Source organism: Ursus arctos, unplaced genomic scaffold (assembly GCF_023065955.2).
Source record: "Ursus arctos isolate Adak ecotype North America unplaced genomic scaffold, UrsArc2.0 scaffold_10, whole genome shotgun sequence".
NCBI lineage: Eukaryota > Metazoa > Chordata > Mammalia > Carnivora > Ursidae > Ursus > Ursus arctos.
The window spans coordinates 3,397,947-3,425,157 of NW_026622764.1; the positions used below are offsets into that span (position 1 = coordinate 3,397,947).

Here is a 27,211-nt window from a genome sequence, read left to right on the forward strand (position 1 = left end):
CCACTCATAAAGCATTTTTTAAAAAAGCAGTAAGATCGGGCAGTGTTTGAACACAGGGTAATAATTCATACCAATTATATTGCTAAACATAAGGTCTCAGGCCCAATAATAAATCATAATTCATACCTTATGGTCTGATACCAATTAAAATACCATCATTAAGTATATTGCAAACATACGTAATTGTTGAAATCTTGCTTATGTGGAGTAACATTTGGTGCTTTATTAAGCAGAATGGTACCTCTGTTTCTCTTGCTGACAATGCTGTAAGCATTAGAGAACCATTCCGGGAGTACCTTTAGTATACACACAGATTCGGACTTCATCTCCCATTATTAGGACTCTTAATGCTGTTTCTAGTATCGTGGCTATTCATGCGTTCGAGTCTGCTGCCTGTCCCATCATGTCAGAACAGGTACAACGGGGGCACCTGGGGGCTCAGTCGGTGAAGCATATGCCTTCGGCTCAGGTCATGATCCCAGGGTTCTGGGATCGAGCCCCGCATCGGGCTCCCTGCTCAGCAGGAAGCTTGCTTCTCCTTCTCACACTCCATGTGCTTGTGTTCCCTCTCTCACTATCTCTATCAAATAAATAAATAAAATCTTAAAAAAAACACAAAAGCCCAGGTACAGGGACATAGGTCTACAGTAAGGTTAACACACACCTGAATGTGGTCTAGAAGGTCTTCAAAGGGTTTGGCCTCTGCCTCTGGAAGGTCAACAGACATTAGATGAGACAAAGGGATTACTAGACTCAGTCCATATAAAATGTCCCGGAAGCCCTCAGTGCCTCTAGCGGATGACAGGTCAGCCTACACCTACACGAGCCCTATGCTGCCACCAGGTCAACAGAACAGGCGGTGGAGTCATTCGGACCTGCATGCGCTGGGGATGGCCTACTTCACGTAAGCCTCCCTGTAAGTCTTACCTCACGGTTTCACACAACACCGTTTCCCCCAAAGTCCTTTCGTTTGAAGATTTTAAAGGTATATTTTGATATAATAAGCAGAACATCTCTGCATATCAAGTTAACATGGTGCGGACTCTGGAACCATAAAGATGAGGGTCTATGTTTTGACAGCCCTACTTAGCATTAATTCCAGGATGAGTACGTAGATGGTAATGACCATGGAGGTCCATGTCTGTGTTAGTGACAACGTGTGCAAAGCACACGCACAGTCATGGTGTTCAGCGCACACAGGAAACAAATTCTCAAAAGGTGCAATGCTTGAACAGTTTGCTTTTCACGCTGGTCCAAATAAACATACTGTGTGTGTGTGTGTGTGTGTGTGTGTGTGTGTGTGTGTGTGTGTTGGGGGGGTATCAGTTCAGGCTTTGGACCCAAGGTCGTTAGGCGGCTGCCATGTGCAAGGCGTGGGCAAGGAAGCCATGCACGTCAAGGGAAGTGGGCTTCTTCCATGGCTTGGTGGCCAAGGTTAGGAAGTCAGGTAGGTGCCGGGCAGGTCGGAGGGAGGCAGCGTGTGGGGCTCTGCTGTCATTAAGCCTGAGTGGAGCAGAATGCCTCCCTGTTAGACGGCATCAGTAATGTTGCCCGTTAACCGTGTATTAACTGTGCCTTTTCATCTTCTGTATTCTGATGCTTTAACCCCCCCGCCCCCAGCCTTGCTGATACTGGAGGAGCTGCCCCTCCCTGGGCTAGTCAAGTCCTACAGCTAGTAAACATCGCCAACCAAACCGGAGCCCACACCCAACCCCCTCCCTCATGGGCAGCTCCCTCTCCAGCCACTGACTCCCGCCCCACCCCCAGGCCCACGGCCAGGTACCCGACAACCAGGGACAGCCTCTGACCTGGAGCCTGACAATATTCAGACTAACCGATTCTACGCCTGCAAACCCTGCCTCCCCCAGGCCTTCCCAAGGGCATCACAATCTAGGCTTCGGCCCACAGGTTCCCTGGCCCCTCCGCCCCCTGGTCGACCCAGGGCTTCTCCCCTGGCACGCCAAAAAGTACCTTTTTAATGTAAATCGTTTCTGCATCTGGCAGCCTGTAATTATTTCTAAATGACAAACATATTTCTTAAAACTGACATTTGCCTGCATGGCAGTTATACCTGAATAATCATGAAACCTTTATTTTAAAATAAACCCCTAGTGCCCGAAGCCTGCAGAGGGCTGAGAGCACAGAGGCAGGCGGGCCGTGGGGACAAGACCGCTTCACTGCCCCCGCTCCTCGGGCCAGGGAGACAGCAGCAGCCGCGAATAAAGAACACCGCCGAAGACCGTAGCTGTGTCTTTTATTGGTACGGTGGCTTTTCAAAGGCTGGCATGAACACGAAGTTCCAAGCAGCAGGACCCCATGGTCTGACGGCACCGCTGAGGACTTCTCGACTGCCGCAGAAGCACACGGATAAACGGGGCGGTTGTGTTACGGGAGGGTGAGGAGATACAGCAGGTGAGCCATGCAGCGCGGCTCCGAGGGGACGGGCACCCTCGGATGCGGCGTCACTGCCCGGAGCAGCGCGTCTCCGAGAGCTCCTTCGGACTGGGCAGCCCTCCGAGGGGATGCTGTCACAGCGCCAGCCAGGAAGGTGAAGCCCCGCGTGCTCCACCGAGTTCCCGTAGGCGAGGGTGCCACCGGGAGCCGAGGCGTCCGCAAGGAGCAGAGACACGGCCAGGGAAGGATGTGCCTCCCCGGCCAGCGGGACGCAGACCCGGGACTCAGTCCATGCGTGCACAGGCTTGGCACTGGCGAAGCTAAAGCAATGACGTAGTCTCGAGGGGGTTAGGTCCTTTAGCTTAAAAAAAAGAAAAAATAGGGAGGAAAGAAAATTCTAGAAATGATTTTTTGTTTTAAATTTGTGTTTTGAAGGGAGCACCACCAATTGCATAAAGTTATAAAACAGGGTCAAAAACATGTAAATAATGATCAGGATTGTAATGCCAGTAAAACACACCACCTACAAAGAAATCAGACGTCGGTCGTGGAGAGTGTATTCGGGGAGAGCGGCGGGCGAACAAGAAACACCGTCCGGCACGCCCCTCCGCTGCCCCGCCGGCGCTGTCCCCGCGCTTCTGCGGTGGAGGCCGCAGGGCCCGAGGGCCCCGGGGCCTGAGAAGCAGAACGCGCGCCACCCAAGGGCGAGGACGAACAAGCACACGCACCTGCACACGCACACACACGCACACGCGCACGCGCACACGCGGAGTCCGGCGGCCTCTGCCCGGAGCCCAGGCCGCCCTGTGTAGACGCGTGCAGGAAGCACCGGCCTGGACCGCGCAGCTCCTCCGGGGCACCCGCGGCGCGCGGCCCCTCACATGCTGGAGTCCCACAGCTCCGAGGGCAGCCGGCTGCAGGACGCCCCCTCCGGCTTCTTCCCCAGGGTGGGCTTCTTGCAGGGAGGAGGGGGAGGCGCCCTGGGCTCCGAGGGCTGCAGGAGGTGCTGCCAGTCTTCTCTCCCCTCGCACAGCTTTCGCCTCCAGTCCAGGAGCTCCTGCAGGGCCACGCTTTCGTTCTCCGAGAGCCGCAGCTGGTGGATTACCTGCGGGAGGGAAGAGGGGGAGACTGGAGCAGCAGGTGCCGGGGGGGGGGGGGGGGGGGGGGCGCGAGAGCCGCACCCGGGTGTGCCAGCGTGGCTACCAAGCCTGCAGGTGCCGCCGCAGTGGGACACCGCCCCCAATCCGGGTGGGCTGGAAAGTGGCGCACAGAGCAAAGGGTGGAGGACAGAGACACTGGCCACGGAGACAAGCCTCCAGGTGATTCCAGAAGCGGGCACATGGCTGTGTGCCCTCTGCCCTCTATTAGGACATACATTCTTAGGACCTCTCATACTTTTTCCTCATTTATCACAACTGTGAGGCTGTTTGTCATAGAGGTTTTTGGGTTTCTCAAGTTTGGCCCGATTCTAGGGTCCTCTGTGCGGTACTAGTCAACAGCCCTTAAGGGAGCATGAGGGACTCCCGACCACCATGGGCCCACCCAGGGGTGGGGCTACTCCAGAGGGCCCATCCCCGGCAGGGTTAACAGAGAACCACACTCACACAGACCCGGTTTCCCAGAGGTAGGTGAGGACAAGGACAGCCCACTCTGCAGTACGAGCCGAGTCATCTGCACTTGAAAACACCTGCAGCCTTACCGGCCGCCCGCACGTGCTCTGGTTTGTGGCGGCAAATCAAAACAGGGGTCTCAGCCAGCAGCTGGATGCTCTCTGACCTTGTGCCCGCAGAGACAGAACTTTAGGGGACATTTGCAGGGGAGCATCGTGGCGTGCAATTGTACGGGCTTCTTCCTCTCGCTTCCTTAGGCTACCGTTTTTCTGGCCATCCTAAAGCGAGTGTGCGGGGCATCACAGCGGGAATACTGGGGAGAATTCAGAAGAGACGAGACGTCCCAACCCACTTCTGAAGTACCTATGGCTTTGTTCTGAGACCCCTTCCAGCCACCCCATCAAATGAACGAGAAGAAATGAAAGCAGGGCGCAGCGGTTGGCTCCTACGTGAAAGCAGTCACTCGAAGGCAGCAAGGCTCATCAGTGGCCCAGTTCTAGAACCAACACCCTAACCCAGACACCCGAGCCAACCGTCTACCCGTGGAAGAAGACCTTAAAGCTAGAATCCACGAATGGGCAGAATGTGGAGACGGGGGTAAACCGCAGAAGCCGGGAAGCCTATCTGCAGTTCATAGCTGGATTTCTGGAGCCGGCTGCTAGCAAAAGGGGGTCCCCTAAACTGACAACGAGAAAAAAACCGTAAGTGTGGAAAACAGGCCTGTGACTGTCCTGTCCTGAAGGCACCTCCAGGAATCCGTGCCGACGCAGCACGCCCCCCGAGAGGGGCTGTTTCTCCCGTGTCCGGGACTGCACCAGAAGGACCTGGAAACGAGGCCTCCCCCGGCTGGGAAGGCTCCTGTGGAAGCCAGGCCGACTCTATGCTCAGGGAAGTGAGCCAAGAAAGGAGGGTGTCACATATATTTTTGTAATAAACACTTTAGAGTGCTAACTAGGTCCCAGGTACTTCTCGAAGCGCCTCAGAGGCATGAGCTCAGCGGTCCCCCTGTGCGCTCCCTCAGCACCGCCAGCTCGCCTTTAGCAGCTGAGGGTCCTGGGGCCCAAGGACGTCACATGGAAAATGCTGGAACCACCAGTCAGGCTCCGGAGGCTGTCTTCTGAAGTATTTCTCTACACAGCTGTCCAGGAGCCGATATGTGCTAAGGCCCAGCGTCCCTAAGCCACGCTGTTCCCTCTCCCTACGTGGGAGTCCGCGGAGTCCGGATGCCTCCTTCACTGCTCATCTTAGCTCCTCTATTTTCTCGTGTGCACTTGGCGATTACTTTTAGCTGCAATCTCGATCAGTACGGATAGCGAGCACCCATATATACGTTCCTTGGCCCACGTTCAGCACATAGTAACAATCTGCGAAAAATACTGTCACAGGATTTATTCTTATGAGAGAGTATGTAATCGATGGAAGAATATTTTACCATCTCAGCTGATTTTTCCCCCAACTTCCTTGAGATATCATTTTTGTTAAGTCAGATCTAATCTAATCACATTGATCTAATTAGAAACAAAACAAGAAACCCCTTCACATCTGCATAGCGTTTGGTAGGTCATGACAGGTCACTGCTCCCAGTGTAAAGATGAAAAAAAAAGAGAAACAAATTATCAAAATCATACATTTAGACCATCGGATAGCTCTGGCAAACTGAAACCTGGGGAAACTAAAATTCTGGGTGGGGAGAATCTCTCTGAACAGATAATTACCAGCTGTTTTTGTTTTTTTTTTCCCCCTCTCCTGGGACATTCGCCTATTCTGGGTTCTTCTGTGGGTCTAGAAAGCCCTTTCTAGAAGAAAGAGAAACCGTACAATATGTCGCAGCTGTAGGAGATCAGAGACACAAATTGGGAATTGGAGGACCCTCAAATGAGGGCCATTTTCCCCAAGAGACATTTGTAAGTTCTCCAGCTGCATGCATGAGCGGTGCCCCGGGCTAAAAGCTTACAAGAAGCAGAGTGAAATCTACAATGTTTGAGGTGCCTCAGAAGCAAAAAAATAAGATGGGGGAGCAGACGGGGAGGTCATAGTTTCAAGCACCTGACTAGTCTCTAGTCTTCAAGATTTGCAGATCTTGCACCTGATTAGGGCCCGGCCTGGAGAGCGGGGCCAGGACCTCTGAAATGCACAGCTGCCGCGTCTGCACTCTTCCGGAGCTCAGGAACAAAAGGACCAACAGGCCCGCCCGAGCAGAGGGAGAGAGGAGGCGGGCTGGGTCTGCAGCATGGCTCAGTCTGTGATTGGACTGAGGACGTCCTCCCTTGCCACTGCGTCCTTATCGGATGGTGGCTTCTCTCTGGTGGAGAGCACTCTTTGCAGCACCTACAGCTCGTTTACCCACAGCGCTTCCTGTGCGATCAGAAATCACTGCAGAGAGACAAGGAAATTCACTAAAAATGGAAGGATAACACAGATTCACAGATGACCCGGATTTAGGGCGAGTTGATAAAGACTAAAATATCTGTGATGAAATGCTTAGGAGAGAGGAAATGACGGACAAGCAGAAGAGACAGCGGAACAGAAACACATAAAAGGAATTCCAGAAGGAAAAGATACACAAGGAATGTGACAAGGCGGTCCTCAAAGAGATAAGTTTCTGAAACTTGCAAAGGGCACCAATACACACACTCACGAGGTGTGGCAAACCACAGAGAAGGGAAACACACACACAGGCCACCGCCAACAGCAAGAGAGCACAAGGCGGGGCCTGGTAAAACAAAGACAAAGGAAAAAGCTTTAAAATCCAAAGGAAAAAGCCACATTCCCTTCAGAGGAACAACCATGAGAAGGAAAGCTGACTTCTTAAGCAGAAGCCAGATAGCGAATCACAGAGCAAAGTACTGGGAAAGTAATTCAACCTAAAATTCTCTCAATAAAAAGACCCCTCAAAAGGTGAGATAAAGATACTTTTTGACAATAAAAAGGAGGAAATTTGCCATCAGAAGTCTCCTTTTTTTTTTTTTTTTTTTTTTTTTTTTAAGGTGAAGGAAAATGATCCCGGATGGAAAAAATTGCAACTTAAGGGAGATTTAAGGACACCGGAATTCAACCCATGGGTAAGTAGAAGTTAGGTGCTTGGGATGTGTTATAGACGATAGATTATCTGTGGGACCCGAATGCGCGCCAGTGATAACCTGCAAAAGCAGGAGGGGTTACACGGAGTCTAGAGGGTCTGGGTTCTAGCAGTATGAGGAAAATGGCCAAAGGCGCAAACATCCCGTAAGATGCAGGAAGTCAAAAATGCGTGCTTTCTTCTCTAGTGAAACTATAGAACTCACGGGGAGAGAATGTATAATTAGCAAGTTATATACAGAAAAATGGGAAATAATAACTATTCCATTAATCTAAAAGAAAACAAGAAGGATATAAAAATAATATGCAAATGGAGGCCAGGTCTAACAAGAGAGAGTAAAGCATAAAAACTAGACCAGCAGAACCCATGTCTCCACCCTGCAGCTGGCGTTGCTCTTCCAAGGCCGGTGGCAGGCGCTGTATTTCTGTTCCTGCCAGGGCATCGGAGGGCTGTACAACTCTGTCCTCACAGCAAGCACGGAGCACGTCCATTCCGCGTCTTTTCTCAATCCTAGACGCTTTTCAGCGGCCCTTCATAATGACCAAAACTATACGCGAGGTGTGACCGTCTGCCAAGGGCTTCCTAACAGGAACACGTTGTTAGAGCCACTCCACGGCTGCCGGTCTGACGGAGGCTGGTGGGGAGGGCTTTTGACAGAAAATGTCCCAAATCCCCTGAGTTACTGCTTCACTATTTGGAGAAAAAAAACAAAACAAAACAACAACTGCTCTCCACCCTTTCAAAGCTTCTCAGTGTTTACTAAACTTACCTGAATTCCCAAGTACACTATAAAAGGTGAAACCTCTATACCCAAACCATTAGAAAGCATTTTCTTAATTAGGATATTGATGTCTTGAATAATGTAGTGAGTAAAGAAGAGCACCATGTTTGAATCAACCAGGAGCTTTCTATGCTTCCTTGATAAGCACAAATTTGACTGATGTTTGCAATAGTCAAGTAATGCTCAGAATAAACCCCTTCCTGGGAGATCCCATGGAACCGTATCGTCTGTGATGGAGAGTAATAGGTATTGAGCAAAATCTAATAGGTGCATAAGGATAGTTGCCAGAATGGTATAAATGAGATGGTAACATACTAACACTGTTGATCTTCCTTTAAGAAAGAAAAGAGAAGAATTTTCACAGGTTATTCCTTAAATGAAGGTAAACATTCTGTGTAAGGCTACGTGCTAGGTCACCACTTGCAACATAATGACGTTTAAAGGGCATTTAAAAATTATGATCCGTGAGACAGTAAATAGAAGATCAGAAGATGAAAACTGTGCCCTGATGAACGATGTTAAATCTACTTTATTTAAATTGATTGAATTTATTAGATGATGAGGCACAAAAATCACATTTGTCACAGGTAGTAAAAGAGCTTTAATATTTTACAGCAGCAGACAAGTGCAACTATGGATATTATTTAAATGATGGTCAAGTAAAATACAAGCACTGCAAAGTATTCACAATGTTACCCAACGCTATAAAAACATCTGAATCAGTGTTTCTCCGTTCTTTAAATTTCTTTTTTTTTTAAGATTTTATTAATTTTTGGACAGAGAGAGACATAGCGAGAGAGGGAACACAAGCAGGGGGAGTGGGAGAGGAAGAAGCAGTCTCCCTGGGGAGGAGCCCGATGCAGGCTGGATCCCAGGATCCCGAGATCATGCCCTGAGCTGAAGGCAGATACTTAACAACTGAGCCACCCAGGCGTCCCTCCATTCTTTAAATTTCATGTCCTATTGGTGAGAACAAAAACCCTCACAGCTTCCTCTATCATCATTTCATGTTTCAAGATAAATTAAGTATGATCATCAAAAAGGTAATAATGATTTTTTAACAAAAATTTTGGTTTTGGAAACAGACCTGTAACTACAGACAACACACTCCTGGTCACCAGAGGGGAGGTGGGTGGGGGATGAAAGAAATACGGGATGGGGACTAAGGAGTGCACTTATCATGACGAAAAAGAAATTTTAAGTTTAGTTTTGGTATTGAAAGGGAAACATTTCTTTTCAGAAAGAGAGGAACTGATGCTGGGGATCAGGGATACAGCTGGCAATGAGCAGCTAGAGTCTGCTGGCTTCACCGCCCCCCTCGTTTATCCCGACTTCTTTGTTGGCTACAGGGTGCCATATTGGGGTCTTCTAACTCGAAGCTTGTTTACCATTGCTTCAAAGACTTATATCCATCCCATGTCACTTCAGACAGCTAGTCACTTATTTTCTTTTCAGGCGTGTTTTATATTATAGTGTCTGGACACAAAACCATTATCAGAAGCAAAAAGCAAGTGTTATGACTGGGAATGTAAAAATTGTCCTATACTATGAGCCCTTGGGTGTCCACACTGTCCCATCCCTGTGCTCCAGGACTATGACAAATAGCCTTCTCTAAAGGAACTCTAAGTATGCAAGACACACAACTGTCGTAACTTGTTGCACATGGCGTAGAGATGGAGAAGAAGTCTTTTAAAGCCTTTCCCCCCCATTTACCTGGGAAACGGGGCTCATAGAGGAGTGTCTGGAGAACTTCACAGAGGAGGTATCATTTGAGCTGCCTGTTGAAAAATGAGGTTGCCACGGGTTGGAAAGGGGGAAGGAAGAGGTGAGAAGAGGCGTTTCCACAGGACTTGAATGTAGACAAGTGCCAAGAGTGACACTGGACTTCATCCTTTCACAAAGCGTCACCGGTCCATGAGCGCTCTGGGGCTCGCTGGAGCAGAGGCAGCATGGTTGAAAACATAGCCCCTAGAACTCGAGCCCTGGACTGGAGTCCTCCATTTGCCACTTAGGGACTGTCTGGTGACCAAGCCCATTCGCTTCCTCATCTGTAAAGTGGGCTCACAGTAACAGTCCACCTCAACAAAACGGCTGACGATTTACAGGGGTAACGTGTGCGGGCTGCTGAGTGCCTTAAAAAAGTAGCCAGTGCTCTATAAATGTGGGGTCTTATGAGTCTGTCACTGTTAGCTCTTGGACTTGAGAAAATCCCTAAACATGGCTCAATAATGGTTATCCTGATGAGTCAACCAGATAAAAGCACTTCTCACAGTTTAGGGCGCTACAGAAATATAACATAGTCTCTTGCTTATCGACAGCAAGCTCTCAACATACGGAGCAACACACACACAGATACTTTAAAACTAAGGAAAGTTACACAGGAAGAAAGGAAAGGTCCAGAGTTTCTTTGAACTTCAGGAGCAAGATAAACAGATTTTAGTGAATAATTGAAACAACTGTTCAATGTAATGTTTCTGAAATTGGGATTTGTGTGTGTAATCTCTGGGGTCTTCCAGTTCTTTGGATCATCTAATATTTTTTTGCATTTTTCTTTTCATGATAGTTTTTCAAAAGTATTAAAATCATGCTTTGGATCATTTGAATACCTGCTTTTTAAGCTAGTGCTCAGCAAGACTCTATTCCCGAACTTCGTGTTTTATTTACAAGCAGGATGACCCACGGAATATTGCCGATACCGTTGCAGACGAATGAGAAAAGGGTAGATGGGTTTAATAGGCGAATAGCGCATTCTCCTCCGAGAAGGGGCTACGTGATACCACAGCCTGGGTGAGATTAACAGTTCCCAGCAGTTCAAGCCAAGAGAAGTGGTAGAGGCTTGGGTTCACCAAGGGCACAAGATGGTAGAAATGGACCCAAGTTCATGGAATCAGAGTCAGGACCACCTTTACTTTGTCGTCAGTAATTTTATCCCAGCTAAACAAAATCATACCTAGCACGAATGTTGGAAACTTTAACTTTTTTCTTTTTAGGTTTTTGTCATACTGAATTTGTAAATTTGTTTTGGTTTTACGAATGTAATGGGAGGTGAAAGGATACAGAGACCTTATGTAAAACTGTGTGTCTACACTTAATTACCACTACAATAAATTAACTTAAGAAATGCTCAGGGTTAAGGGGAATTTTGTTTCCATTTAAAAATAGTCACACAGAGGCGCCTGGGTGGCTCAGTTGGTTAAGCTTCTGCCTTCAGCTCAGGTCATGATCTCAGGGTCCTGGGATCGAGTCCCGTGTCAGGCTCCTGGGATTGAGTCCCGTGTCAGGCTCCCTGCTCAGTGGGGAGTCTGCCTCTCCCTCTCCTGCTCCCCCAGCTCTCAAATAAATAAACAATATCATAAAATAAAATAAATAAAATAAAATAAAATAAAATAAAAGTTGATCCATGTGGATAAAAATCCCTGAAGGTGGAATGTGTTGCTTGCTCAGACCAGGGCTGTCCTTTCGAGTCCAAAGTCAGTAAATTAATCTCTACTCAGCAGTGGGCACCCAGTGCACTTGGAGAGCTTAACCAGAGGTGGTGCTTGAATGCCCGGGGGCATGCTGGAGAGAGGGGAGAAAGTTGATCACACTCGTCAACCTAGAAAGAATTGGCTGAAAATTTAAGCGAACAGCCCTTGACTTGGGCAGTCTGAATTGTGACTTGGGAGTCGGATTCAGGTCGGAAGCTGACTCCTGTGTTCTGAGGAAGACAGGGCAGAGTCATAAAGACAAAGGCCACGAGGGCTGTTCTCAGTGAGGTCCTCCATATAAAACAGGTTGAGACTAGCTTAACTGGGGTTGGTTGGGTTCAGATACAAACTAGGGATATAGAAAGTTTCAAAAGTTGGTTCCTTTCGAAGCGAAGAAGACAAAGGACTCAGGTGTCCTGGTGAGAAAGGACTCAAGTCCAGGCAGAGGGCTTGCAGCGGGCAGAAAGTTCCCGGCTCCTCCCAGGAGAATGTTCATGAACTCCTCCTCCGTTATGGCCTCCCAATGCTATTTTAAAAGAGACTCTTTCACTGGGTTTGCTTGCTCTGTGTAGAAATCTCCTCTTACACAGTACATTAGATTTTCTCTTTTCAAAAAAATAAACTTAGGGGCATTGGGCACCTCACTGCCATCAAGGACAGGGAAGGAAAGGGAGAGAGTGCCTTCAAGGAATGCCAGACCGACCCTGAGCAATTCTTACACTTGAGATGTAGTTCTCGTGTCACAGATTCAGATAAGGCCCTTTCAAACACCATAAAACCCTGGGAACTTATTAAAAATGCTCTGTTGCCCTGAAATCACATCAGATGTGGGTGGTCCCAGACCCATTAGTTACCCTGAATTCAGACAGGCCTAGATGGCTTTGAATGGCTAGGGTGTGGGGCCACTGAAAGACAGTGGGACAGTCACCCCAGACTTCGAGGTGGCCAATGAGTACAAGGCCTCAGAAGATCAAACAAGCTTATCCTATGCAGTGGTCTGAATGCTTGTGTTCCCCCAAAATTCGTCTGTGGGAATCCTCACCCCCAGTGTGGTGCCATCTGCGGTTGGGGCCTTTGGTAGGTGATTCGGTCCTGAGGGTGGAGCCCCCGAGAATGGGATTAGTGCTTTTATAAAAGAGATCTCACGGAGCTCCCTCAGCCCTTCTGCCTGGGAGAACACAGACAGAAGTCTACAACCCAGAAGAGACCTGTCCCCTGACCGTGCCAGCACCCCAGTCTTGGACTCCTCGCCTCCAGAACCCCGAGAAAGACATTTCTGCTGTCGATAAGCCACCCAGTGTGTGGCATTGTGTTACAGCAGCCTGGACGGACTAAGACGCCCTGTGCCCAGAATTATTATCTTTGGACGGCACGGGGGAAACAGTGATCCTACAGGTACAAACCCCAGGCTTCTTGAAAAGGGTGCAGACCATCTGTCAGCTGAAGAGCCTTAGAAAGCAATATCCATGGAGGATCTAATAATATACCTGGAAATTATTCTGTGTTTTTTATTTTTAAATTTGACATTCGAAAGAAGTATGAAAGCTTCAAAGCTTAGGAGCCACTTGGCGATTTGGTATGGGAAAGCAGAAAGTTACAGTTTATGGGGAGCTGGGACCATCGGACCCCTGAAGGGATCTGACAGATGGAGGCACTGCTCGGCCCCTTGAGGCCAGGCGGCATCATTGGAGTCACCCCCACGTGCGCGGCATGGATGCGGGCAGGTGGCATCTGCAATCTACAACCTTCTGTCAGTTCAGGCCACCTCAAACCTATAGCCTCACGTTCTCCTTTCTGCTCTCAAGGGAAGATCACGGAAGGGGAAGCCACGCCATCCACACTCAATAAACAGGTGCCTCGGAACGCCCCGTTCAAGCTCCCAGTAGGTGTGAGCAGACCCTTGAACGAGCATGATCCAGACAGTTTCCCGTGGGATGGAATTCTCATCCTCAAACAGCATCCCCTCCTTTCAGTGGGGTCTTAACAAGAAGATTACTGCATCGATACAGTAATCCCGAGAAAATAGAGCCACTTAGAACACTGGCTATTATTACCTCAACAACTCACTATGGGGGTTTTCCAAAAAAAAAAAAAAAAAAAGAGGTTTTATTCTGTGTTTGAGAAAATCTTGCTGTTTTGATAGTTAGAAGTTGAAGACATGAATCTAAAGTCCATTTCCCCACCTGGACTTGCAAAGTATTTTGTGCCTTCTAATGTCCGGAGGCATCAGGCAGACGTGAAGACAGAAGTCCACAAAGGGATTTAAACACTGCGTTCACATTAATTTGCTCACTTTCCGGGTCCAAAATCCACTGAATCCCTCACAACCCAGAGGAAAACACAACGTGATGTAAAGCCTTCATGAGGTTTATTACTTATGTATCTTTTTATTAATTTTCCATAGTTTTCTATGGTGTCATTAGAGTTCTACGAGATGAACTAATTAAAAAATGAGATATAAATTTCTTTACTTCCCGTGGATACGCATTTCTGTGAATAATATTAATACATGTAAATTAATAATTTGCTGCTGATTTTTACCTTAAGTCTTTCCCTTCCAGGATAAAAATAGACTTTGTTAAATAATTCATATGTAAAATCATGTTGCTGTTCATTTGTCACAGAGTTGATTTTTCTATTGACTATTCACCCAAAGGTGAAAAGAGGCTTTTACTGACATTTATGGAAATCAAAAGAAGGAAGCTTCTTGGCTGACTGAATAGTGAACATTACTGTTTCAAATGCAAATCCCATTTCTACTTGATGCTAACAAGATGTTGGAGGGAAAAAAAAACCACTTTAAAAAGTGAAATTCGAAAATCACAGTTTGTAAAGTCAAAGTCTACCTCAATAGAGCCTAAATAAGTGGAATAAAGTAACATGTGATTCAAAAAAAAATCTTTGATTAAAGGGTTGTGTATTTTCATACTTCTAAAAAAATTTAAGAAAATGATCTGAATGTGAAAACTGAATTTCTGCTTTAGGCAAAGACAGTTGTTCCTTTCTAATTCAGAAATAGCTATTTATATAGTGATTCAATTACCTTCATCTTGCTGTTTTGTTTCTTTTGTTGCCATTTTGTTTCCTTTATTCCCAAAGGGTTAAATAAAGGGAAAAATAGCTCTTCAAAGGCACTTTACAAATTCTATCGTAAACAAGCGTAGCTCTATCTGGACACCGGGCAGTGAAGAGGGGGAAAGAGGGTTTTAGCTTTTTACCTTATCTGTACAGTTCGATTTCTTAAAAAAGATAGTAACCCTTCTTAACTTTCATAAGTAATGTTATATTGGAACACATTTAATATCATTTAAATGGACATTTATTTGCATTTTGTGGCTGATTTTAGGTTAATAGCTTTGAATAAAAATGGACTCTAATGAGTGAATGTGTATTTCTTCCTATTAATGGAAGTTATCAAATAGAAATTTATGATTGTACTATCCATCATGCAATGTAATTAATTCGTGACACTTCGGGATATGGATTTTATAAGAGTTCTGGTCTTTTACCTCAATTCATTTAAGAAAACATGGCAGTATCCGTATAGTGACTAGACTGCAAGAAAAATTGATTACATATATTTAGTGTATGTTTATAGTAACAACATATTATAGTGATGGGGTTCAAATCCATGGAATATATAGAAAAACATAAATCTCTTATATTGGAAATACAGAAAGTAATAGCACTACGATTTCTTTTAAAACATTTTTCTTGGGATCTTATAGGAGACTCACTGCAAACACCAGGAGGTATTATTGAGGACAATTAACCTACCAGATTTTCTCTCTCCAAAGAGAAGATCGATTCATATAATGCATGTGTTCAAAAATCTTCCATGCGCCCACTTTGCCTGGTCTAAGCAATCAAGTCTACACACTTCAGTAGGTTACAGAAAGTCCTGCATTTTCTGGCCACACTGATTATTCCGGCTTCATTACCCTCCCTCCTCACAGACTCTCACTGTCAGTCCTAGCTGATGCAGCCACACCCAGAATTCTACTTCTCTCTGCAGCAGTCCCACTCCTGTGCTCAGACACGGATGCCTCTGAGGTTTCTGAGGGCCTCTTTCTAACATCATCTTCGTAATATTGTTTTATGTTCTGCAAGCATTTTCACATGTTACTATTCTAGTAGTTTCTCATAACCATGGGAAATAAGCAGGCTCTATATTATTAGCCTCGTTTCATAGATGCTGAAATTCATCGTTAAAGCCCAAACTCACTTGGCTAGTAAGTAAGTGGTGTAGTCAGAACACAAATTCAAGTACACTCGGTTCAGCTGACCTTCCGGGGTACTGATCAATGACTTTGGCCTCCAAGAAGTCTTCCTTGTGTGCTGATCAGTGAACACGTGGTCTTTCGGTGAATGTGATACATTGTACAGGACCATGAACCACACAGTATGACCTGCTTCCTCAAAGGGCTCCCATGCGAATTGAGCAACAAGATATAAAAGCAGAAAGAGTTAGATGAATGAAGACGCTTAAACGTCACACAACCACAAACACACCATGAGGGAATGCAGCATTAATTGACTAACACGGTATATGCATAATTATTGTTGTTGGACTACAGAGGAGACATGACTCATTTCAAGGTGATATATTGGCCAAGAAATTCATACTGGGTGTGGTATTTGATTTGGAGTAAAAGGATGCGTAGGATACAAAAAGAGGCAAGGACGTGTGGGCTGAGTTCTATAAGGCACGCTATTCATGGCAGCAAGTACTCCACAGCCTTTGAAGGTTGGAGAAGCCACGTAGAAGGATCCTTTCCCCCACTTGTTCAACTAGCCAGGATCTGCATTGCTGTGTAGGGTGCAGTCTGTCTGTTAATTTATTATTATTTCATCATATATTTTCCGGAAACAACCACAATCTGTATGTTATGGCATTAGATATAATGAAATAAGATGAGAAAAAAAATACCTTAAGAAACTAGATGTTAATAAAATAACCTAATCCAAGGAGATTTTTAAAAATCAGCTATAATTAGGAGAGGGACATAGTTTCGCAATTCCTTTGGCCGTGGAATTTACTGCACTGGGGAAAGCATTTTCTCTGGCCTCAACCTTGGTTTTTCCCTCCAAAATTTAGTTACCAGTCAAAGGCACCACTTGAGAATGGGAGGTAAGCGAGGCACTCTTTTACAATCATTAAACGCATCTAAAAGGTCCTAAAAGTATGAAAACATTTCTTAGGGTGCCCAACTTGTTATAGGGGATTAACTTTGTCCTTGAGCAAAATTAAGTCTGTTGGTTTTGAGCAATTTCTGAGAGACCATTTGTCAAGAGTTATAAGCTTTGGTTTTATATATATTTGTATATATACACCACTGATGACCACTTTGTATTAAAATGTCTAATAAGCAATACTCTAATGATTCTATCATTAGAAGATATGATTTTTGATATCTTAGATAATCTTCACTACAAAATGGAAGCTAAACTTAGATAACTAAGTACTGTAAGTAATAACGCTTAGCAGCAACACGTACAACATTAAACTACATAAATGACGAGGAGATATTAGTTAGAGGTTATAACAAGCGAACCACAAATACCACCGGCTCGGCACAAAAGTAGTACATTGTTCGTCTGAAGGCCAAAACAGGTGTTTCTGATCCGTGGATGGTCTCCTGTGTTGTCCTGAGTGTACTTTGCACCTTCTGGGCTCTTGTATCCAGCTTTCAGATGGGAAGGGACATGGAACACTAGGCAAAAGGGGGTTTGTACGGGCCAAGCTTGGAAGGGGATCAGCTCACTATGGTTCCCGTCCCGCTGAGTAGGTATCAGCTACAGGACTGCTCTGCACCATGAGGGAAGCTGGGAAACATAGTTAGCTGTGTGTCTAAGAAGAGATGGATTTGATGGGCATAGCGCAGTCACTGTGACTCTGGGGTCCATTACAGTGTCTTTAAGACATAGTCATGGCAAATCACGCCGGTACAAATGCTAGACAACATAGGGAAAGGGAAAACAGATACCAGGAAGGACTGGGAAGGCAACACATGAGAGCAAATCTTTTTAATCAAGACTTCTTTCCAAAAATAGATAATAAAAATCACCTGGAAGTGTATAAAATTAATTTGAATCCACTTGGGCTTCAAAATCTAGGCTTTTTATATCATTGACTTCATGACACTTCTTCCCAATATCACAGTTCAGCTGTTCTAGAACCATTTCTGACAGAGTCAGGAATACGAAATGACAGTTTCAAATAATAATGTAATCAGAGAAATCAGAAAAGAATCCTGACTTCGAGGTCTACTAAGGTCATAAAATAAATTCTTCTTCTTTTATTTTGTGTAAAATAAATCTTTTCACCACAAATAACTCATTACAATCTCAGCACAATGGAAAACTCTCCGTTCCTCCAGCCAGAATTGTGCATTCAAAAACATCAGGCCACACTGGTGTCCAGACCACCACAGCTACCCAGTCAGGGAACACGCAGCCTAGCTTCCCAGCTGCCTCTCTTCCTGTTCTCTATCTTGAGCAAGCATAGAGCTCTATTTGTCTATATTTTCCACTTACAGAAAAGGCAAACAATTACCCTTCACTTATATTCAGAGCGGACCAGAGTTTCCAAACCTGGCAAATGGTTTTAAAGAAAGACAGAATAATACAGTCATAATTAGTATTTTACATTTAGCCTCTTGCTATCATTTATAATGTAGAAGTCTCACTTTTCTAGAATTGACACTTATACCGAATGCTAATTTCAATTTCTCTTCATTTAAACATCCAGTAATACATGGAGTTAATGCCCCATTGGCCGCACTGGCCACCTTGCAACGCAGGTGTGGTGCTGTCTCAGGGCCTTTGCTGTCCCCCCAACTGGAATGCTCTCCCCTGACATCAGCAGGGCTCATTCCCTGACTTCCTTCCTCTGTCTTTGCTCAATGAAGCTTCTGTTGACACTCTTTCTTAAACTTGCTACTCAATCCAACCTCCCTCCACACCCACTCTTGTCACTCCCAGGTCTGCTTATCCTGATTACTTTTCTTACTATGTTTTATTTCCTTTTAGTATATTACACATTTACTAAAAAATTGTTTATTGTTTGCTTTCCAATGCTAGAATTTAAGTCCCACGAGGGCAAGGATGTTCATTTTGTAGACCAAGGTGCCTAGATCTGTGCCTGGCACAAGTGGTCTGCACAGAGTATTTGTTGAATGAATGAATGAATGAATGAACCTCTGAAAATTCAATTCTGTGCAATTCACTTTCTTAGAAATCAAAACATTATGCTATTAATGCTTTAAGTTGTTTTATACATTGTACATAAATATATGCATATAATTGTACAGAGTTGTATACATTAAAAGCATACTGTTTTATATATAAAACATATAAAAGCACATTGTTTTTTATAGGCAATGTAAGGGATGTTCCAGAGCCTTTTTTGTTGTATGTGACTTTCACATAACATGCCAACTTTAGACCCTAATCGCCAAATAAAATGTGACTTTAATATCCTCCAACTGGTAATGCAACTGCCTGGGATTCTATTAACAAGTTTATTGGTACATTTTTAACATGAGGCTAAATTTAAATATTTGAATAAATTTAGGAAATATTCTACCAATTTGTTTTTCTTAATTCATCTGAGCTGCTACCAGATGACAATTACACTGAGTTGGCAATTTATTGAGTGCTTTGTGTGTGGAAGGCAGAACTGATTAAGATGCATTCAGTGTATTCTCTATATGCTCAAAAGTCTACAGGGTCTGCACACACATAATTATAATACAGAAAAATAGGTTCTGAAAGGAGATATGCATTATAGAATTACAGGAACCAATTTACAAAGGCAACTAACTACTTTGCTTAGAAGGGATGCTCAAGGAAGACCATCAAGAGGAAAGTAATATTAAAGAAGAGTCTAGATTAGAGACAAATGCAGAAAACAGTCCGTTTCAGGCAATGCTCAGTTGGAAGTATACACTATTCTCAAAAATAAAGTACAGGTAGCTTGAACTCATAAATGTGAAAAAACAACCAACCAACAACCAACCAACAACCCCAAAACCCTAAACTTCAAAGTGTGTATATATATATATATAGAGAGAGAGAGAGAGAGAGAGAGAGAGAGAGATATCTTCATGACAGCAGGGTAGAAAGATCTTTTTTTTTCCTTTTTGATAAGAAAGGTTTTTTTTAAATAGTACAAAAAAATACAACCTGTAAAGATGAGGGTTAATCAATCTGATTAATTATAAATTATAAAATTTATATATTTTATATATATAAAATTTATAAATTATAAATTTCTGTGTGATAAATACATCAACTGGGCCACAATGAAATAAGTCTACTGCAGCCTATTTCCCTCAGTAACTGTACTTTGGACAAAATACACATCTATCTGAGGACCAGAAAAGTAAACAAAAACAAGTGAACTGTGGGGGGAAATGAAAACTTGGAGAATAAAGGCAGAAGAAAGACACACTCAGATTAAGGAAAACTGGGAGCATTCTTCGATCAGCTGTGAATGATCTGCTAAAGGACATGGTAGTAGAAGGAAACTCGGAGCTTCGGGATTGAAGGAGAGCTGCAGAATGGTAAGTACTGGGATAATAAAAAGGAGATTTTCTCCACTGAAGTTATCTAAAACATGCATGACATTTGAAGGCAAAAGTTACAGCATTGCCTGGGAGAAGATACTCAATGTATGTAAATGTGATGTATGGGACAACTATAAAATAGAGGTAACATATGGGACAACTATAAAGAATGTAGATGTAATATATCTGCAACTGTGTAGATGTATGTGGTGACTATCAAGTAAAGGTCAGTAAAAGGTTAAAAGGAACAATATGGTTGACTGCAAATAGACGGCAAGTTAGGTGTGTATATATTACAACTGCTAAATCAGCTATGAAAAAAATACATATGAAGACATATAGTTGAAATACCAACAGATATATTAAAATAGAGTACTAAAAATATTCAAATAATCCAAAAGAAAGCATCATTGGGAAACTGGTGGTGGTGAGAAACAGAATAAGAGAAAATGGACAGACATAAAGCCAATCACATCAATAATTACATTAAATGTAAATGGTCTGAACACACCAATTAAAATACAAAGACTATCAGATTGGATAAAAATAAACACGACTCATCCATATTTTGTCACAAGTTAAATACAGAGACATAATTAGGTTGAAAGTAAAGAAATGGATTTTCTTTGGGATGGGGAGGGGATGAAAACACTCTAAAATTAGATTGTGGTAATAGTTACACAACCCTAAGGACTTACTAAAGAATCCTGAATCATATATTTTATAAGGTGTGAATTGTATGGTGAGTGAATTAAATCTTAATAAAGCTGTTTAAAAATAATTAAATGGTTGGAAAAAACATACCTTGCTGACAATGACCAAAAGAATGATGAGGTGGCTATGTTAATTTCAGACAAAGTAGACCTCAGAAAAAGGAATAGCATCAGAAATAAAAAAGAAAAAAATGCACAATGATAAATAGATCTATTCATCAAGAAGATGTAATAATCTTTTTTTTTTAAAGATTTTATTTATTCATTCGACAGAGATAGAGACAGCCAGTGAGAGAAGGAACACAAGCAGGGGGAGTGGGAGAGGAAGAAGCAGGCTCATAGCGGAGGAGCCTGATGTGGGGCTCGATCCCACAACGCAGGGATCACGCCCTGAGCCGAAGGCAGACGCTTAACCGCTGTGCCACCCAGGCGCCCCAAGAAGATGTAATAATCTTAAAGGTCCACACATCTAACAACAGAACTTACAAATGTATGAGGCAAAAACTGTTAAACTGAAAGGAAAAGTAGACAAAACCTCAATTACAGTTGGAGGCTTGGATACTCTTCTCGCAGAATTCAATAAAAGAAGTGGACAGAAAATCAGCCAAGATACAGAAGCACTCAGTAACACTGTCAGCCAACTTGACCCAATAGACATTTCCAGATCACTATCCAACAATAGCAGAATACTCCTTCTTTTCAAGTGCATGTGGAAATTCCACCAAGATAGACCATACCCTGGGCCATAAAGTAATTCCTGATAAATTGAAGAGAACTGAAATTATACAAAGCATACTCTCAGATCATAATGCAATTAAACCAGAAATAAAAGGCAGAAAGATATCTGGAATGTCCCTAAATATTTGGAAGGTAAACAACATTAGTCAAAGAGGAAGTCCTACAGGACAGTAGAAAACAGTTTGAATTGAATGAAAATAAAAGCAAAACATATCAGAATGTTCCAGAATGCAGGTAACACAGCTAGAGGTGGAAATTTATTGCATTAAATACTAGCAGGGAAAAAAGAAGGCATCAAACCAATGATCTATGCTTGCTATTTAAGAAATTTAGAAATAGAACAATTTTAACCCAAAGCAAGAAAAAGGAAGGAAATACTAAAAAGTACAGAAATCAATGAAACAGAAAAATAATAGGGTATATCAATACAATCCAAAGCTATTTTTAAAAGATCAATAAAGTTGACAAACTTCTAGTTAGACTAAGAAAACACTATAAGCCAAGTGTTTGCCATGCATGCAACTGACAAGGAATATTACCCAGGATATGTAAAGAATTCCTGCAAAATTATCAAGAAACTCATGCAAACCAGTTTGGAAATTGGAAAAGGATGTCTTTGGACTAGCAGGTCTGAGAACATACGAAAACACCCCATAGCAACCAGGGAAAGGCAAAACAAAACCATAATAAGACCTGTTTTACACTTAATCACTTTGGTAAACACACAAACAAACAAAAGATTCACTAAACCAGGAGATTACCCAACAGAAGTGTGAAATGTTCCCTTTTAGAGGTGTACGTGTTGGAACGATTTTGGGGGAATAACTGGCAATAACTCCTATGTTGAAAATGTGCGTCCCCAGCAATGCAGCACTTCCATTCCTAGGGGAAAACTTTGATATTTTTCTCTACTTATGAGTTAGAGACATATTCTATGATTTTCACTGTAGCCTTGTTTGTAACAGTAATCATTTGGAAACTTGGTTTTGATAAAGTTTTCCACTCCACATTGTCAAACTGTAAGCCTGCTGTTCTTAAGAAATGTCATGAATGTATCTATGTGAAAGTTGTTTCTGAGAAAAGTTGAAAGTGGAGGAGGCATGTTTACAGCTAAAAAGTGAGTAATATAATTGTGTTTTAAGGTGTTGAAAGAGAGCTTCTAAGAATCCGTGCTCATGCCCTCGTTGTAGCCCTCCGAGGAATGTTTGGGCGTGAAAGTCCATGCTACCATATTGTCCCTGGGCGTTCAGCGCCATTTCCCTGCATCTTTCACGGAGCTCTCTGGATTAGGTTTCTCAGGACCCTGAGAGACACCTCGGACCACCTTGTGAAGATCTGGAGGAAGAGGACGTGGCTGCCAGAGACACGGCTACCCCCTAGGGCCAGAGGTGGCAGCAGGGTGAGACCGCCCTTTCACATGGGGTGGTGTGTTCCTTTGGCCTTTTCTCTTCCAATAGACTTGCTCCCTGCCGAGGGAACTCGAAAGCAATGTTGCACTCAGTGCCCATGACAGTGTGTCGTCCACTGTCATCTCCCTTCCTACCGCCTCCCCGGGGACAGCCCCACCTTAAAGACTTTACATTTAACCTTGAGCTAATACTCAGAAAAAGACAGCAATGGAGAGCAGCATTGTATCAAAACGGGGGAAAACATCTCAACAAGTACAAAAGCAAACCAATCTACGAAGTAATTGCTCAGAGTGATACATGATTTTAAAAGCATGCCACGCATCCATTATTATCTATGGATGCGATGTAATTTATGGCTACATTCATATTAGAAAAATTGCAAACACCGGTGGGGGGCTCTGCACTAACTTCAGGACAGGATTCACTGCAGCGTGGCAGGTGGGGGGCAGGGGGGTTAGGAACTGGGATATAGATTTCTCTAAAACACATGGTGCCAGGACAAATACGGGGGGATGTTAAGATTTACTGAAGGTGGGTGTTAGGCTGCTTGCTGTGCTCCTTTACCCTACATTTATAGTATTCCACCACAAAATCTTTTTGAAAATCACATGCATGCCACATTTTAACCCAATCCCAGGTGAGTGTGTGGTCCTGCCGATTCGGTCTAATCTCCTGCTATTTTAGATAGCATCTGCTATGGTTGAATCAGAATTAATGTTCAGAATACTGACCTGGGGGGCTGGGGGGAAAGAATACTAAGATAATATAGCAAGCGTAGTTTTTAAGCACTTGTTATATTGCAGGGCAGGCTTGTCAGGTTGTATGTATTTTCTTGAATAAATCTGAAAACTAATTGCTACTTTCTCTACCCCCAAGTTAAATAACAGTTACGGGATTCACACCCAGTTCTTTTTCTTGTTTCTTTTCTTTTCTTTAATTTTAAAAAATAAATTTAGTTAATGAAATGAATATTGAAATTCTTAACTACTGAAATTTTGAATACTGAATACTGAAATTCACAACCGAAATTTGTCCTCAGCCACGTTTCCTCCGCTGCGTCACTCCCTCCCCTGAGCAACGGTGTGGGCTCACTGCAGTTTCCCATCTGGAAGGTGAGCGTGCAGACATATCACAAGACATTTTATTTCTCGTTCCTCTAATATTTCTTAAAACTGAATGATCTCCTCATTGACACTGCCAACGTGTTCACTAGGAAAACCCTACGCATTTGAATGAATACATTTCGGGTCTACGTATGGTGCAATTCAATGAAGGAAAAACACAAAATATAAGATCTGGTTTTGCTTCTTATTTTCCAAGTTTCTATAGATCTATACGGGATTTGTCTCTTTTCTGCTGAAAATGCTGCCATTCAACTCACACCATCAAATTAATTTACTGCCTTCATTTCTTGCACGTCATACGGGAGTCATGAGGGGTGCATACTGATTCCCCGAAACCTCAGCTGCGTGAAAGAGCTTTCCAGGCTAGATCGGCTTCTGGTTGTAGCTTATAAATGAAATACATATATATTTCCTTTTAAAGGGGTTACCTAATTTCTATTTCCTACCATGTGCTTTAGAATTATCCCTTAATGATTGAACTAAATGTGTCTACATTTTGTTGTTTTATCTAGCACACTGTTTCTTTTCCCTGCCAGGATGTATTTCCTGCAGTCCACGTGACGCATACGATGAATATTCGAGAGAGGCGCTGGCTGTATTTAGAGCCCCGGGACACTTCGTTGTGACGTTACAGAAAGGTTTCTTTGATGGTCCAGTAAAACAAACCACATAACAATTTGTCTCCCGCTTGCGGATCAATTGCACATTGATTATGCTACGGCTTTCTTCGGTGGCTGTGTTGGGAGAAGCCTAGATATTTATTAAGCTCTCGGGTGCTGGGCGGCCACTATTTTATCAGAGGCCATCAGTGATTTCTGACAACGAATACTTGAATATGACAGATATTAATAATAACTTTTTATGCTCTTTAAAAAATTGTAACAAAAAGTTAGGTAGGGAATACGATAAATGCCCACCATGAAAATCAAAGATCATAAACCACACGATATCGCTGTGGAGAACAGACACCTGAGAGGAATAAAACAGCGTGAAGCAGAAGTTGGGAAAGTGCAAAGCAGGATGTAAATACAAATAAGGTGTGCTCAAACGAGAAAAGAAAGTGGCTCATTCTTCAATATCAAGCGAAGAGCCCTAAGCCGATGTGGAACCAGCAATTTCAGGCCGAGGGCAAGGAACCAAGCGTTTTATTTTTTCCATCCCCTCCTTGGACCCTCCTGCCTTTGGGCCCCCACCTGCCGCATGGTTCACGATTGTGCTCTATTTATAAACAAGTGGGGATCCTGTGTCGGGTTACCCGGCCTTCTGAGTCAGCTGAGGATTGCAAGCCCAGCAGAAAATGCCAAGTCACTCTGGGCTGGAAGGTGTCCTCAGCGTTTCACTCCCTGCGGACTCTCCTCCCGCTGAGTGACTTCGGAGCCATCTCATCGCGCCAAATGGCATGCACTTTTTTTTAAAAAAGTTACTTTACATCTCACAAAATAGCAAGTGGATAAATGGCATATTATTTTTATAAATACTGTCTAATTTCAAAGCCAAGCTGAAGTGGCTTTTACAGCCTGTGAAATTCCAGAGCTGAGCGGTGGGAAGTTCTGCAAAGCCCCGTCGGGGCCAGCACGTGGGACTGCCCGGCATCACACACGCACAGCTGCGTGTACCCGCGCCGAGTGGCCTGCAAGGTCATGACTATGCTGTTGTGCTCACAGTAAGGACCTGCCGAGCCCCCCCTAGGAGGAGCAACCAGGAACTCAGCCCCATTCAAGATGCGTGGATGTCCCAGCTTTCTCAGTTTCCAAATATTTCAAGTGAAATTTACTTTTACTAGTTTTATGTAAAGTCATCATGCGTTGCAAATTTGTAAAAAATGTATGATGGAATAGGACATAAACTGCCTTGTCTCTACGCCGCACCTTCCGGAAACAAACAGCTAGTATTACTGAGGTGCGACCCTCATTAGAAAATGTTTTACATCTCTATGCGTGTCAGTCAAAATTCGTATTTGCAAGCAACAAAATCTCTGCACATCTTAACAGGTGGAACCCTTACTGGAAGGTGAGAGAAAGGTATGAAGCGAGAAGGAATGGCGGGGCAAGGGGGCAGGAATCAAGGTGGGTTCCGTGGCTGGCAGTGGCCATATGCTGTCTAACAGCTTCCACGGAGGGGAGCCACTCAGCCACACGTCACCTGCTTGGGGACATCTACTCTTATCGTCCCTTCCATCATATGTCTCTCACTCCATAATCCATGGCTACTAGACTGACCGAGCCCATCTCGCCTGTATTTGTCTAGCTCTCAAAGGACAGAAGGAGGGGTGAGTCTCTCCCCTTATATTTTCATCGTGAGAAACCTTAACATGTGACTGGCAGCTAACAAGTCAAGTCACAAATGTCTACCATGGCTACTTCGATTTTTGTCTTGACCAGCAATTCTTAAAGCTTTAGAAAAAATTGGATGACTCCTCCATTCTTTTTAATGGGTTTTGGTAAATTCATTCTCAGAAACAGGACATATGATCTTGGCATCTACTCAAAGCACACACTCTGAAATTTCCCTATGATTTTTGGCCAATTACCAAATCCATTTCCTGTTTTCTCTATCTACTATAATACACACACATTTTGTCTTTCTTAAAGAGATTTCACTAAAGTCACGGATGATGCTAATTAGACTACAGACCTCTGCAACGAGAAATTCAATTTGTAGTCCACATCTGATTTTACTGCTATATATCCAATCAGTCCAGGACTGATTTTACAGAATCCTTATCTAGTTGCATCAGTAGAAAATCTAAAAGGCGATATGTCTATAGCTGTCCGTATTTCCTGTATAAACGCCACACAAAAGGCATTTATGCTGAAAGGCATGTGGCCATTAATGTGTAATTTCACCGAAGTCTTAGAGCTTTTCAACAGTGAGAAACATGTCCTACCATGAGGATGTGTGCACTTCTGCAGGGAAGAAGTTTCCTGCTTCCTTGAAAAAGGCACCACGAGGCAGAGAGTTTGCACCAGAACAGAACGCCCACATTGACAACTAGGAATGGAAACTTATTCCTGAGGCTCTTTCCCGTCTCTCTTTGCCTCTTAGCCAAATCCACGGAAGAGATGCCTGCCTTATGCACCTTTTTGCAAAATCAGCCCTTTCTCTACGAACCACATTGTAGTGGGAGCCCTGGAAAGGGCATCTCCTGGCTGACCGCTGTGCTCTAAGGTACAGAATCAGTCTTACCATAAAAATCAAACCAGTGTTCATTACAAGTAGGTCCCCCCTCCTTGGGAATTACCTTAGATAAAGCATCTGTAAGGCTTACCAAGTAAAGTAAATGAATCTCTAAGGAACAGAGGGGAGATTAGGACGATCTGTTACTG

General features: G+C 43.8%; 1 protein-coding gene and 1 long non-coding RNA gene across 2 annotated transcripts in view; one reads left to right on the plus strand and one right to left on the minus strand.

Annotated features, from left to right (window-relative positions):
- Positions 1 to 1,979: 1,979 nt before the first annotated feature.
- MYO16 (myosin XVI) overlaps positions 1,980 to 27,211 on the minus strand; it is a 466,166-nt gene continuing 440,934 nt past the window's right edge. Inside the window, exon 35 of the mRNA XM_026493590.4 lies at positions 1,980 to 3,499. Coding sequence (XP_026349375.3) covers positions 3,272 to 3,499 — 228 coding nt within the window. The 3' untranslated portion in view covers positions 1,980 to 3,271. The remainder of the gene's footprint in view (positions 3,500 to 27,211) is intronic.
- On the plus strand, positions 6,337 to 10,913 carry LOC130542759 (uncharacterized). Its single transcript, XR_008957542.1, has 3 exons — positions 6,337 to 6,902; positions 6,992 to 7,066; positions 9,105 to 10,913. It is a non-coding gene; the product is annotated as an uncharacterized LOC130542759 (long non-coding RNA).